General features: G+C 40.1%; 3 protein-coding genes across 3 annotated transcripts; 2 read left to right on the top strand and 1 right to left on the bottom strand.

The window, feature by feature from the left end:
• Positions 1–355: 355 nt before the first annotated feature.
• On the bottom strand, positions 356–2,291 carry LOC308411128 (uncharacterized protein). Its single transcript, XM_080904891.1, has 4 exons — positions 1,679–2,291; positions 1,512–1,584; positions 1,298–1,400; positions 356–1,106 (listed from the first exon to the last, which is right to left on the bottom strand). Exons 1-4 carry the CDS (start codon positions 1,972–1,974, stop codon positions 418–420), a joined length of 1,161 nt encoding a protein of 386 aa, XP_080761017.1. The 5' UTR covers positions 1,975–2,291; the 3' UTR covers positions 356–417.
• Positions 2,292–2,375: 84 nt separating this feature from the next.
• pgls (6-phosphogluconolactonase) lies at positions 2,376–5,402 on the top strand. The gene is made up of 6 exons (XM_080904911.1): positions 2,376–2,522; positions 2,850–3,134; positions 3,223–3,330; positions 3,410–3,511; positions 4,199–4,339; positions 5,087–5,402. The coding sequence occupies exons 2-6, from the start codon at positions 2,871–2,873 to the stop codon at positions 5,231–5,233; spliced, it is 762 nt and encodes a 253-aa protein (XP_080761037.1). The 5' UTR covers positions 2,376–2,522; positions 2,850–2,870; the 3' UTR covers positions 5,234–5,402.
• A 370-nt stretch (positions 5,403–5,772) lies between these two features.
• colgalt1a (collagen beta(1-O)galactosyltransferase 1a) lies at positions 5,773–13,512 on the top strand. Its single transcript, XM_080904872.1, has 12 exons — positions 5,773–6,178; positions 8,600–8,710; positions 8,818–8,935; positions 9,482–9,616; positions 9,710–9,914; positions 10,007–10,126; positions 10,292–10,368; positions 10,494–10,600; positions 10,699–10,831; positions 10,908–11,035; positions 11,139–11,345; positions 11,825–13,512. The coding sequence occupies exons 1-12, from the start codon at positions 5,955–5,957 to the stop codon at positions 12,090–12,092; spliced, it is 1,833 nt and encodes a 610-aa protein (XP_080760998.1). The 5' UTR covers positions 5,773–5,954; the 3' UTR covers positions 12,093–13,512.
• The last annotated feature ends 315 nt before the right edge of the window (positions 13,513–13,827 follow it).

The raw sequence follows: 13,827 nt of genomic DNA, 5'->3' as shown, positions 1-13,827 counted from the left end.
AATATACACAGTAATGTTGAGCGCCCTCTCTCGGTCACTGTTAAAATCTGCAACACAACTTTGTTGCCAGCATGATAAGTATCGGTGTGACTTTTAGCAAAATGAGTGTCACTATGAAGAACATTCATTCATTCATTTTGTGATTGTTAGTTAATAGTAGAAACTGGCATGATAATAGTTTCATTGATATGGCTTTTTAAATCACTCTATTAGAATCACTTCCCTCTAGTGGTAACAATGAAGCACTTTAAAACACACACACACACACACACACACACACACACACAGTAAATGCATCCAAAATACAGATCCAAAATATTAAACCATTTGAAAAGCAAGCATCAAAAACTCAATTCTGGAACAAATATAACTTTATTTTCCAGAACAAAAATACAGATGTTACATATGATTGATGTCTTAAGAGGTTCCATTTACAAATGTCCCACTAAACATTGGTGCACTGGAGTCACTACCATATACATTTGAAGTAGGATCAAGGTGTACTGCGAGGTGTTTTTTCAGATTGCAGTTCTTTGTAAAGCCTTTGCCACATTTGATACAAACAAAGGGTTTTTCTCCAGTGTGTGTACGCTGATGCATATCGAGTGTGCATTTCTGAATAAAGCCCTTTCCACAAACAGGACAACGATACGGCTTCTCCCCAGTGTGCGTACGCTGATGTGTATACAGGTGTCCTTTTTGTGCGTATCGCTTTCCGCATAGTGTGCATCTGAACGGCTTCTCCCCAGTATGGCTTCTCTGGTGTATTTCAAGCTGACTAAAGCATCTGAAGCTCTTGCCACACTGCAAGCAGCCAAACCTCTTAGTGGTTGAGTTCCTCAAGTTATGAAGCTTCATATTTCTGAGCACACTTAAGCTTTGGGAGGTTATATTTTGAGCCAAGCTTTTCCCAACTTCTAGGGTTGTGTCGGCAGGTGTAAGCTGTGGGTTCCAGTGCGTTTCCCTCCTCACTGTTTCACTGAAAGATGGCAGGGAGCTTAGAGGCACAAAGCTATCAGTAAACAGTGGCTGCTGGTGGTCTGCAATGTGTTTGGGACGCTGCATCACATTTGGAGCCTTCTGGGCGTCTGTGACTGTTTCTCTTCCTGTTGAAAGTAGACGTACAAGTTAAAATTCAGATTTTCTTTTTGTAGAAATGACCTTGATGATAGAAGGTTATGACAATTTTGTACAACTATGATGAGCAGAAAAGTCAAATCCAGCATGGTTACTGAAAGTCCTCGTGAATTTCACATACAGCTGTGCAATCCGACATAATAAGCAAATTTATAGTCACTGTTTTCAGCTGTCCTGTCTTGTTGAGTGTTTCCATTGTCCACCTCACATGGCTCCTCTTTCACCACTACCAGTTCTGGGTGCTCTTTGGGTTGGTTTGGAAGCTGATAAGACGGGGGGGGGGGGGGGGGGGGGGGGGCATTGATTATAAATATCAGCCACAGAGTAATCAGCTATGATAACAAGAAATAAATGGCTGGTTATTGCAGACTTACTTCTGTTGCAGCATACTCTTCACCTTGATGCAAACTGCCAGTCTCAGAAGAAAAACTTTCCCACGGGATTTCACTAGGATGAAAAACACTGAGATTAAACACACCAAGCAAGAAGAACACAGCAAACAGCTACGTTCCATAATATACACACAAAGCAACATACCTACCTTTTAATTTCAAGTCTTGTCCTTTCAGTCTCCAGTACTCCGTTTTCTAAACCGTCCCTTCCAACTAAGCTCACTTCTGTCGCATCCTGCCTGCCCCCCTGTGCCATATAAAGCAGCTTCTCCATCAGCTGTAGTTTCTCTGTAAGCGAGGCAATTTCGTTGCGCCCGCGAGTTATCTCGATCTTGAGCATCTTTGACTCGATTTCGACCAGTTTGCTTATTTCCATTACAGCTGTTTTGGATAACGCATCCATGATGGAGACGAGCTGCGTCTGGAAAGAGAAGACTGTCGACATGATTTCTGTTTGTTTTGTTTTGGCTTTCCTGTCACGGTCCAGTAGTATCACGCGAACGACCTGACGCTGTCACGGGGGTCTTAATGGCCACAGCAAAAATGTTGTTGAAATGTAATGCAGGAGAAAAGCTGCATGTGCATGCCTTCGAGGTGCGCGTGAGTGTCGCTCCAAAACTCGAGTGGGGCTGAAGTGGGTTCAGTGTTTCCATCTGTCGGCTGGGAGGAAACATCGCAATTACAAACAAAACTTTAAAATTAGCGCTAATGTTGACAAAGAGTCCTGTTTTGACATCAGGGATGATTGTTGATTTGTAAAAGTTACCACAGCTTCCGGGGCGATTTGCTCATTGCAACCTACGTTTACTTTTTAACGCCTTTGACGTCGTGGTTGTTGTTCAGGACTACGCTAACCAGAATGCAGCACGTTATCAATCGGAATGTGATTGGTGGGTGAAAACTCGCTTCAGGAAGCAGTGTGGTGAATTACATTTGCCCATTTGCCAACTGAAAATCCTCACGATAATCTGCCTCAGAGATTCCAACTACAAGGTAAATGAATGTCAATATGAGGGAACTTGTAGAGGTAAAGGTTGCCCTGCGAGGCTGGTTGGTTTAAGATGCGATGCTTTGTTGCTCTTGCGTTAATGGCTTTCTTTTTCTTTTCTTTTTTTGAGTGGTCTAATCACAAGACAAGCCAATTAAGTTTGCTCAAAGTAGTGCAAAAATAACAGCTTCACAACAGTGTAAAATTAAAAATTAATTAAATTAAACGACTGAGTAAATCACATTTACAGAGATAGCATGATGGCTTGCAAAACTGTTTGGTAACTGACTTCCTTATATGTTGTTCACTTTTCTTCTTTCTTACTTTGTCAGTCCTTCTCACAGAGTGTAGTCATGGCTGGAAGGAGAGTCCTGGTCTTCCCCTCATCAGCAGAGCTCGGTCCAGTCCTGGCCCAGCTGGTGACTTCACGGGCTGAGAAGGCCATCGGCTCTCATGGCAGGTTCACTCTGGGACTCTCTGGAGGAAGCCTTGTGTCCATGCTTAGCAAAGAGCTGCTTGCCCTGTCAGAGCTGGACTGCAGCAAGTGGTTGGTCGGTTTCTGCGACGAGCGCCTGGTTTCCTTTGACGACCCAGAGAGCACCTACGGGCTGTACAAGGTTTCTTTGAATTGGTGTTTGTGTTAACATAAATGTATGTTGCTCTGTTACAGTTGGATGAACTGCAGACCTTTTCATCTTGTTGCAGAGTCAGTTATTTTCCAAGATCAACATCCCCGAAAGTGGGATCTTGACGATCGACTGTTCTCTGCCAGTGAACGAGTGCGCTGAGGATTACACGCGTAAACTGAAAGAGGTACACAGCAATCACAGGCTTTTAGATTTTAGTGTCTGCAGAATGTTTACATCATTATTTTCGCTGTTAAAACACACAGGTCTTCCCAGATGATGACTTCCCTGTGTTTGACCTATTGCTGTTGGGAATGGGGCCTGATGGACACACCTGTTCTCTTTTCCCAGACCACCCTCTTCTGGAGGTGAGGGCTCTTATTCTAATGAACAATTGTCTTCTACAATAGATCTATGTTGAATTATTATGAAAAAGAATGAGTGCAGATACAAAATTACAGCTTTTTTAAGAAAGGAATCATTTATAGTTAATTCAAAACATGTGTTTTATTTTGTAACACAATATGTCATCGTGATCCTAAAAACAATGTTTCGTGCTCTTAAAATGCATTTTGGGCGTTCTTCTAAATATTATCTCTCCGTTATTTTGTATAAAAGGCATATCAAGCACATTTGACTGAACTCTGGCACAGCATTTGTGGAAGAATGCCTGAGTTTGCTTTTGGATGTGGTTTCCTAATTAGCTACTCTAAGAAAACAATGTCTTCTCCCTGCAGTTTTCCAGTCACTCTCTCGACAATGCATGGATAATCACTGGGTTTTATGACAGCACAGTTTGGATTTTATGGTCTTCATAGTTATCCTTGTTAGAAGTCTGAAAAAGATCTGTCTCATGTTACATTATCCAGTTTCCCAGACATGTATTAAGCTTCGTGTTCAGCTCCAGTGGAGAAAAAAAAAGCTTTTTAGCTTAATCCATGTCTGAGAAACTGAGCCTTCATATTTGCTAGTTTAAAATTATACGCTTTTGGTTCTCATATTGTCACTTTTGGTGCAATGATTAGTTATTGCCTTTGGGTGCACCCCATATTCAGGAAACCAAGAAGATTGTGGCTCCTATCAGCGACTCTCCCAAACCACCGCCACAGCGTGTAACTATGACTTTCCCAGCGGTGAACTCTGCACGTTGTGTGGCTTTTATATCAACAGGAGGAAGCAAAGCACCCGTTTTGAAGGTAACACTTAGGGGCGTCTGCTGAACATACACATCTCAAATTCTGAATCTTAACACCCTACTATTTCCATAACGCAATAAATAAACTTTGACAGTGATGAGACAAAAATGAGACGCACCAAGAAACAAGGGTAATTTGGTTAGGCCATGTGACTCAATATTTATAGTTGAAAGGAGGACTGGGGCCAGAAGAAACACTGATGGGACTAAATAAGCCAGAGATGTGACTTTGAGCAGAAATCATTGCATTTATTCATTTATTATATTTTTATACAGTAATCTAAAACTAGATGTGAAAACTAGATTTTTCAAAACATCTGAAACAACTTTTGCAAACTTTAAAACTAACAAATTAAATAAAAATATAGAGGCAAGTTTTTAGTATTTGTTTAGTAAAAATGTAATTACAACTTGTTGACGAGGCTCTGATTATCATGTTTATTGAGACTCTGGATGTTTTCAAACAGTTGTGTGTTTTTGTTGACAAACACCCAACAATATACAATCCATAAAATAATAATTTAAAAAGTTAACTTTAAACTAATAAAAACTAAACTAAAATATTTTCAAAGAATAAAAAATGAACAGAAATAGAAAAAATCTGAAAATTAACTGAAACTTAATTTAAAAACAAAGTCAAAATGGAAAAAAAAACTAATTAGAAAACGCTAAACTGTAATAACCTCATGCTTTATAGTTTTGTGTTTGTGCTATTGTAGCACATTAATTTCTCTCTTTTTATTTGCAGGAAGTGTTGGAGGATGGAGAAGCTTCACCGTTTCCAGCAGCACGAGTTGTCCCAACTAAGGGCGAGCTGTTCTGGCTTGTTGATGAACCAGCAGCTGCCTCTTTAACTATCCAGGTAGAGAGGCCAGGCTCAGGAGCCAAGCTGTAGATCTGCCTGACTAATACATGCAAGGAGCTCAATGAAGAGTCTGGAAAATAGTGCAGTTCATTCCTCAATCAGTGAAATGTTTGTTTGCGTGTGTGTGTGTGTGTGTGTGTGTGTGTGTGTGTGTGTGTGTGTGTGTGTGTGTGTGTGTGTGTGTGTGTGTGTGTGTGTGTGTTTGGGGGGGAGGGGGGGTGACGACTGTGGGGTAGTGTCAAGGTACCTTTATTAAACTTTAAGCTCTGCTTCGTGTTTTTTTTTTTTTTTTTGCTCATGATTCATGTGTGTAACAGTGCATGTTCAGACACTAGAAACTCCATTCAGTTGTTCAGCAGTATATTCAACTGTGGTGTGGTGAACATTGCAACATTGCAATGGGTATACAGAATATAATTTTGATTAAAAGACACACAGGTTAACTTGTGTATTTAAAAATATCTTTTTCTTCTTTTCCTTTTTTAAAGAAAAATCCATTCATTCGAATTGGGCATTTGCCCTCGGTGTTTCCTGTGCTGCAGGGCCTGTATTAGTCCACCCCCTTTACCATCCAAACAGATCCCACCCCTTTAGAGATTAACCTCGCACTGCTTTTACATCAAGGACTGTAGCACAGACTTTCCCTATCTGTGATGACGGCAGAAAGTCAAGAGATATTTCTCTATAGCCCCCGACGAGCCACAGTCCACTTATAAATTATCATTATTCTATTCCATAATTTGCTATCGCGATGCCCAGGCTCGCTGGCCTCAACGACGCCCTGCTCCTCCTGCTCCTGTCCTGCTGCAGTCCTGTCCGGGGATATTTTGCGGAGGAGCGCTGGAACCCCGAATCTTCACTCCTCGCACCCCGGGTTCTTCTTGCCCTCATTTGCAGAAACTCCGAGCACTCATTGCCGTATTTCCTGGGTACTATTGAGCGCCTCAACTACCCGAAGGACCGTATGGCACTGTGGTAAGTTGTTACTGGGTAATGTTAGATGTTGCAGACTGTTAGGCAGCAAAAAGTGAAAGTAATTCTTGTTTTTGCCACAGGTTTCTTACAGAAAAATAAGTACCGAAGGATGCTTTTCTGATTGATTAGATCGATTAGCAGGAAAGGGAAAGAAAAGGGGTGGACCCGCAGAGATTGTCGGGGGTAACAAAATGGCTTTGGAAATAAGCGAAGTGTTGCGCAGAGATCATTCCGTCTTTGAAAAAACAACAAAAGAAAATGTGAAAAACTCAAGCATAATACAAGAACGAACAAATGCATGAGTACAAACCAAGGATATAAAAAGAAATAGGCAATATTTTGCAGTCAGGGTAGGGGACAAAAGTGAGCACATCTGCTCATCAGGGCAGTTGTGCGTCGTATTGATCTGTATACGTGGATGGGAGTGAACGACCGCATTGACCACGAGGGGAGCTGTGTGTTGTGTGTGATCTAAGATACAAGCTCTGACACAGTGCTCCACAAGCATACCGATGCCTGATACATTAACAATAAACGCAAAACAATTGTCTGCCATGTGCAACTGAGTTTGGATTAGCACCATGAAAATTACCTGACCCATGTAGTCTGTTAGTAAGAGGCACCTTCCGTCGCGAAATGTTACATCTCAGGAGAAAGAAGGCAAGTGAGGTCAAACCAGGACATTATAGCTATCAAATCCCATCACCTCAGGGTTCAAAGTTTCACGTTTTTCTTTTAATTTATAACATATCTTCATCTTTAAGCTTATTCCAGTCTTCATGTACCAAAGCCTACATCTTCTCCACTTCCTGACTGGAAGTTAAACAGAGATATGCATCTGGCAAGACAAGTCCCTGTTTGTGAAGTGTTTTTCTGACATTATTATGTGTTAAATAAATCACCTAATAACGACATTCTAGACAATTTATTGATTACATTACAATGAAGTGCTAAGTAAGAAAAGACGTTATGGTGCAGTTTGATTATTAAGCTTCTCCTAGGTAAAGGCCAACCTTAGATAATGACTCTCCGTGATAAATGATTATGGAGGCTTAAACTCAGTTCTCTCTTGATGGTTCATTAAACATGTTTATGTAGACCACATTTTAGACCTAACATCTTTGCACCCTCTCCAGAAAGTATGACTTCCCAAGCTCCTTAGTCATCTGTCAGTCAAGTAAGTGAAGGAAAGCTATTTTCACCCTATACTTAATCAACATGCTTGAACAGCCCACCTGCACTTGTATCCTCAAGCAGTTTGAATGACTACCTGGTGGGCTCGGACAGGCGTGGTCTTCATTCGCTATCTTGATGAGCAAGTTTCACCTTGTGCAGGAGTAAGAGTGTCTTAAATTCCTTTTTTTGTTTGGTAGTTTGTAAAGTCTTGTGTAAATATGTTGGCGGTAAGGACAGTGTTGTTTGACACACATTAAATTACATCTGGAAAAACTAAACAACTGTGTGATCTTATAAACACTATACACTGCACACATTTTGCAGCTGTAATTGAAATCTTTGGCGTCTTATGCCAGCATTCCTACACCGCTACAGAAATAATAGCTGATGTGGAAGTGGCACACCGCTCCTAAATGTATGTTTACAATGAAAAAGTGACATAGGTCTAAACAGTGTTCTTTAATAAGCACTTATTTTATCTGAGCACAAAAGGGAAATGGGAAAGACCGACAGCTGGAGTGACTGAAAAGTGTTTTAGCAAGGAGCTGCAGTGTTTACACAGATCCATGGGGAATTTCCATGGAAATCTGTTCTAGTGTAAACCCAGGGCCAGAATATAAGCACAGCTGGCTGTAGAGCAGGTGTCTGGGGACAGCAAATCATGTTGGCCTACATGGCCAAGAAATGAATCCTGCGGGTATTGGGTTATTCTGGAGTATCATTTCTAGGCTTTTCATCCTCGTGTAGAATTAGATCAAACATGCAGGCAGTCTAACTTGGGTTCATTTGCCTCACGCATAGCCTAAGTCACTTTAAACAATTTCCTTCTCTGTCTGTTGCAAACAGAGGTTTCACTTCTGTAAAGTAGTTTCCGTACTGTTATCGTTTTTTCACATTTCCTTTATACATAACTTGTCGATGCTGACCTAAAGTTTTTTGTTTTGTTTTTTTATGGGGGATGTTTTTATTGCTGTGTGTTTTTCTGAAGCTGGTGTCCTTTACACTTGTGTCACTTCCCGCAGCTTGTACATAATGCATTTACAAAAAGTGAACACAGGGCTATTGTTATTTGAACCTTGGGTTTGTCTTTCACTCATGCCTCAACTAGAACTCAGTTTGGCACCGCTGCCTACAGTCAACCACTGTTACAAATTTCTTCTCGTTGTTACAGTTTTCCTCCTTTTACCTAGGTTCTTGATGAATGCACTTAATTCTGATAATTTACATTTTTTTCTGCATTGACAGGGTAGCAACTGATCATAATGAGGACAACACCACAGCCATTCTGCATGACTGGCTTGTAAAAGTACAGAAGCTCTACCATTATGTAGAGTGGAGGCCAAAAGAGGAGCCCAGGTTTGTTATTTTAAAGATGGAATTGTATAATGCTCAAATAGCTCACAGGAAATTGAGTCAGACATCACATGAAATGAGTTTAATTAATACTGAAATATTTTGTGTAGAAATTATGAAGATGAGGAAGGTCCAAAAGACTGGACAGATCCTCGTTATGAGCATGTTATGAAGCTTCGGCAAGCAGCGCTGGAGTCTGCTCGTGAGATGTGGGCAGACTATTTTATGGTAGGTAAATAAAACTACTCTTTACAGTTACAAAAGGAAGCAGAATTACACTCAAAATGTTGATTATAAACACTGGGCCTCACTATTTTTAACATTCAGTAATAAAAGCCAAAGAAAAAGTACAGAATTGGGACCAAAATGCCACCACAACTAATTTAAGAGGGAGACAGACTGTTAAAACTTTTCCCAGTTATGTTCTGTTTCTTATGGTTAAAGTTCATCTTTCAGTCTAGTTCATCTGGACACTTAAATCTTAAATGCACATTTCTATTTGTATTCACCAGCCTGGCCCACATTGTCTTGTTTCAGCAGGGTATAATTTTGAAGTGAAGTCTATCCAAAATTGCAATAATTTCGTGCTTTGAATCTTACATCTAAACTTTCTCTCTAAAAAACAGAATTGTAGTATATATACTGCTGGTCAGAGATCACTCAGTTTTAGTTACCCCATTTATCCTTTGGGAGCTGTTCAGCGTTTCTTCTCAAGAGTTTTGTGTACAGTGTGTTATTCATACACTAGCTGTTTTTCTTATGCTCCTTGTGCAGCTGGCAGATTGTGACAACCTCCTCACCAATTCAAATGTGCTCCGGGGGCTGATGAAACAGAACAAGACTATCATCGCGCCGATGCTTGACTCTCGTGCAGCCTACTCAAATTTTTGGTGTGGAATGACTTCCCAGGTACTGTCATGATCACTGAGAAAACCCCTTTGTGTATGTCAGAAAGTTTCAATAATCTCTGTAATAAACAGCCTAACAACTCTCATCCTCCAGGGTTATTATAAGAGGACACCTGCCTACATACCTCTTAGGAAGCAGATACGAAAGGGCTGTTTTGCCGTTCCTATGGTACACTCCACGTTCCTAATAGACCTCAGGAAAGAGGCCTCCAGGCAGCTAGCCTTTCACCCACCACACCCAGAATACAGCTGGGCATTTGATGACATTATTGTGTTTGCTTACTCTGCTAAGATGGCAGGTAATTTGATATTATCCAACTTAAAGTCTACTTATTTTTATCATAAATAATGTAGCTTCAGATTAAGTTTTCCTATTCTGTGTTCGCTACAGAGGTTCAAATGTTTGTATGTAACAAGGAGACCTATGGATACTTCCCTGTGCCACTACGTTCCCACAATACTTTGCAAGATGAAGTGGACAGTTTCTTACACACTGTGTTAGAAGTTAATGGTGAGTGGCTGAGAGCTTTACTTTTGCAACCCCCTCACTCTTAACCACTGGCTTATTTAAGTCTTAATTCTACTCTCTTCTGCTTCATCTAATGGTAACTTTCAGCATGAGTTTCTAAATATCATTTATACCATTTCTGCATCCATCTTCCCTCTGACTGTGTAGTGCGAAATGCCCCAGTGATGCCATCCAAATACATAAGTGTTCCTAGAAAACAACCTGACAAAATGGGCTTTGATGAGGTAAGAAGTGATGTGAAGATGGAATCTGCAAAAATGGCCGACTTTCTGTTTCTGCGCTGAAATTCTCTGCCTGCTGTTGAAATCTATAATTACACTGATTGGTTCCACTGTTTACCTTTGTGTAGGTGTTCATGATAAACTTGCAGAGGCGGACTGACCGCAGAGAACGTATGCTGAGGGCACTGCATGAGCAGGAGATTGCTTGTAAAGTTGTTAATGCCGTGGATGGAAAGTAAGTGATGCTTTCCACTTATATACTAATTAGTAACTACCACTGACTGGCCCATCTTTATTGTCATTTTGTCACATTTCTACTTCTCTCTATTTCAGAGCAATGAATGTCAGTGAAATTCATGCTTTGGGTATCCATATGCTTCCTGGATACAGTGACCCTTATCATGGTCGTCCACTAACAAAGGGAGAGCTGGGATGCTTTCTTTCCCACTATAACATCTGGAAAGAGGTAAACCCCTGAAGCCAAGAATTTGAATATTTCCAAACCAGACGGATGTGTGACTTAAAGATTTCTCTGGCCTTAGATTGTGGAACGAAGTCTCCACACATCTTTAGTGATCGAAGATGACCTGCGCTTTGAGGTGTTCTTCAAACGTCGCTTGATGAACTTAATGAGTGAGGTGGACCGTGAAGGTCTGGATTGGGATCTCATGTATGTTTTTACTTCCTTCATAATATTTTTTGTCATTCCCACAGAGTTTACAAATTCTTATCAACTTGTCTTTCTGTGTTTTGTTGTTTTTTTCTTCTTTTAGTTATATTGGTCGAAAGAGAATGCAAGTGGCTCACCCGGAGAAAGCAGTGCCAAATATACACAACTTGGTGGAGGCAGACTATTCATATTGGACACTAGGATATATGATATCATTACAGGGTGCCCAGAAGCTTTTAAAAGCAGAACCATTAAAGAGGATTTTGCCAGTGGATGAGTTTCTTCCTCTCATGTACAATAAACACCCTGTGTAAGTGTTAACACCAGCAAACACAAGACCACACACACACATAATATATCATGCATTTCAAAGGTTTATAGGTAGTCTTAAGAGTGCAAAAGTTCAACATTTCAGATTTATCTTAAAATGTATTCAGTTTGTATTTCCTCAACGGTCAAAAGTCTCTCAACTTATTCCATTATCAGTGCTGGCTCCTAGATTTGAACCCTGACACAGTTATATTTTGTACATCTGGGCACAATCTGAATTCAATTTATGACACAGAGACTTGAGTCACCCATTAGAGATATTTTAAGGAACAGTCATAGAAGTAAAATACACCAGATCTCATCTGATGAGAACTAAAACTGAATCTGTGTTAAGACATAAAAAAATACTAAGAAAACTAACACTAAACACTAGAAACAACATTTCTAAAGAGTTTTTCAGTGCACTGTGTTTCTATTCAGGAGTCTTATCTTTCTTTCTTGACCTTTCCTACTCTCCAGATCTGATTATATGGAACAGTTTGAAACCAGGGACCTGCTGGCATTTTCCGCAGAGCCTCTCCTTGTGTATCCAACTCACTATACGGGTGACCCAGGATACGTCAGTGACACTGAGACCTCCACTGTGTGGGACAATGAAAAAATCCGCACAGACTGGGACAGAGCACGCTCAGGAAAAAGTCATGAGCAGGCTGAGATCAGCACAGAGGCACAGAACTCAGATGTGCTCCAGTCTCCTTTGGACAGTACAGCACGGGATGAGCTATGAGAGGAAGTCACTAAGAGCCTTGGAAAAATAAAAAAAGGTCCATAAAACGCACCACATTAGTTTTGTAATCATATTTAACCTTTGATCACTTTGATTTTGCATCAGATCAGATGTGGTATCAAAGAATATAGAGAAGTTTAAATTATCAGAAGTGAAAAGTTAAAAAGGGATCATGCATGTCATGTTTTCTGCTGTCGTCAGCTTGTGGTTTTTACTTTATAAAGGCACTAGACTTGCCATTTGGAATGGCATTTGCAGTTCCCACCTACTCTCTGTCATACAGAAATAATGTATACTGGTAAAGAACAAAACTGGACTGCTGCATTTCAGTGGTGCTAATTTGAGATTAGACTGCGTTTTGTAGCCTTGAGAAATTAATGAATTTGGCTGCAACAACAAATCTGCACCACAGAGCAAAATAAAGACGTCTTAAATCAACCTATGCAAAACCTATGAACTTTTGGCATTTTGAATCGTTTTGTTTGTTTTTGTTAAATTTTATAACAGTGCTTTTTTTAAAAAAATTTTTAGTTGGTCATTGGACGGTACAATAGAACCCTGTAGCAAATTTCTATCAAAGTGACAAAATTCAGAACCAAGTAATTTAATTTACAGAAATACTGAGGCAGATTTACCACCAGTAAATGTTGCTGTTTTGTTTAAATTTTTGTTTTGTTTTGTCCTGTTTTTTGTTTGTTTGTTTGGTTGGTTGGTTTTTTTACTCTTGTAGTTCCACCAACCACCTCTTCATACAAATAGATGTGAGACAAGCCACCAAACACACTGGTGTTTCAACTTGCCCACATCCAAATGCACATCAGCCACTTTATTACCTCTCTCCCACAGATGCGGTGCTGGTACCCGTGCAAGTTCTGCCTTAGTTTTTGGGTTTTTTTAGAAAGAGCTCACATTTATGTAGCAGACTTTGAAGTATTTTCCATGTCCATAAAGTTATGGCGCAGTGACGCACCACTGTGGGCTGCATCTATAAATTACCTGTGAAATTTTTGTGGTTGCCCTTCTTTTTGCCAATGATTGTTCTGATTTTGGGCCCATTAGTTTTGTGGCGTTGTGAATGCATTTGTCCTTTTTGGCAGAAATTCTATCAAACAGGTTCTGGATTAAGCACCAGCGCTGCATCGGTGGAAAAGAGCTGTATTGCTGTTCCATCTCAGATCAGTTCAGTGTGAATGTTGAGCATTTTGATTGTGGTAGACTTTATGAATTGTCATTACATAAGATAAGTGTAGATCATCATATTTCTCACAGTATATTTATTGTGTCATGGTTTCCCTCATCACATACACAGATCTCTGATGAAGCCAGTTTCTGTTGAGTCCTGATGGGAGTTATTCACTCACGAAGTGTGCACAAAAATGTTAGTGGTGCTTGTACCGACAAAAAATAAAATGTTTTCTTTTTAACAGGTTCGACTTCTGTCATTATATGCTTACTGTTCTGTTGGAGTAACCATTTTTTTAGTTAATGTTGACTGTCCAAATACAAATTATGACGTCTGTATATTGTGACTAATGGAAAATTGTCTGTTACTGTGTAGCCTCTGGCACAGTAACATTTTACTGTGAAGTCATTCACACATTGTAGACTGTGACCTGAATGCAGATTTTGCCTTCACCATTTCATTCATCATTGTCACTGGAAAACACAGAGTACCCAAGCTGCTGATTACAAGTAGAATTGAACTTTTTAGCTGATTATTCTCGGCATGTCACGC

The sequence above is a fragment of the Rhamphochromis sp. 'chilingali' genome (genome assembly GCF_963969265.1).
Source record: "Rhamphochromis sp. 'chilingali' genome assembly, chromosome: 15".
NCBI classification, from domain to species: Eukaryota; Metazoa; Chordata; class Actinopteri; order Cichliformes; family Cichlidae; genus Rhamphochromis; species Rhamphochromis sp. 'chilingali'.
Note: the sequence above shows the minus strand (reverse complement) of the source record. Positions and strands in the feature narration are given on the sequence as shown.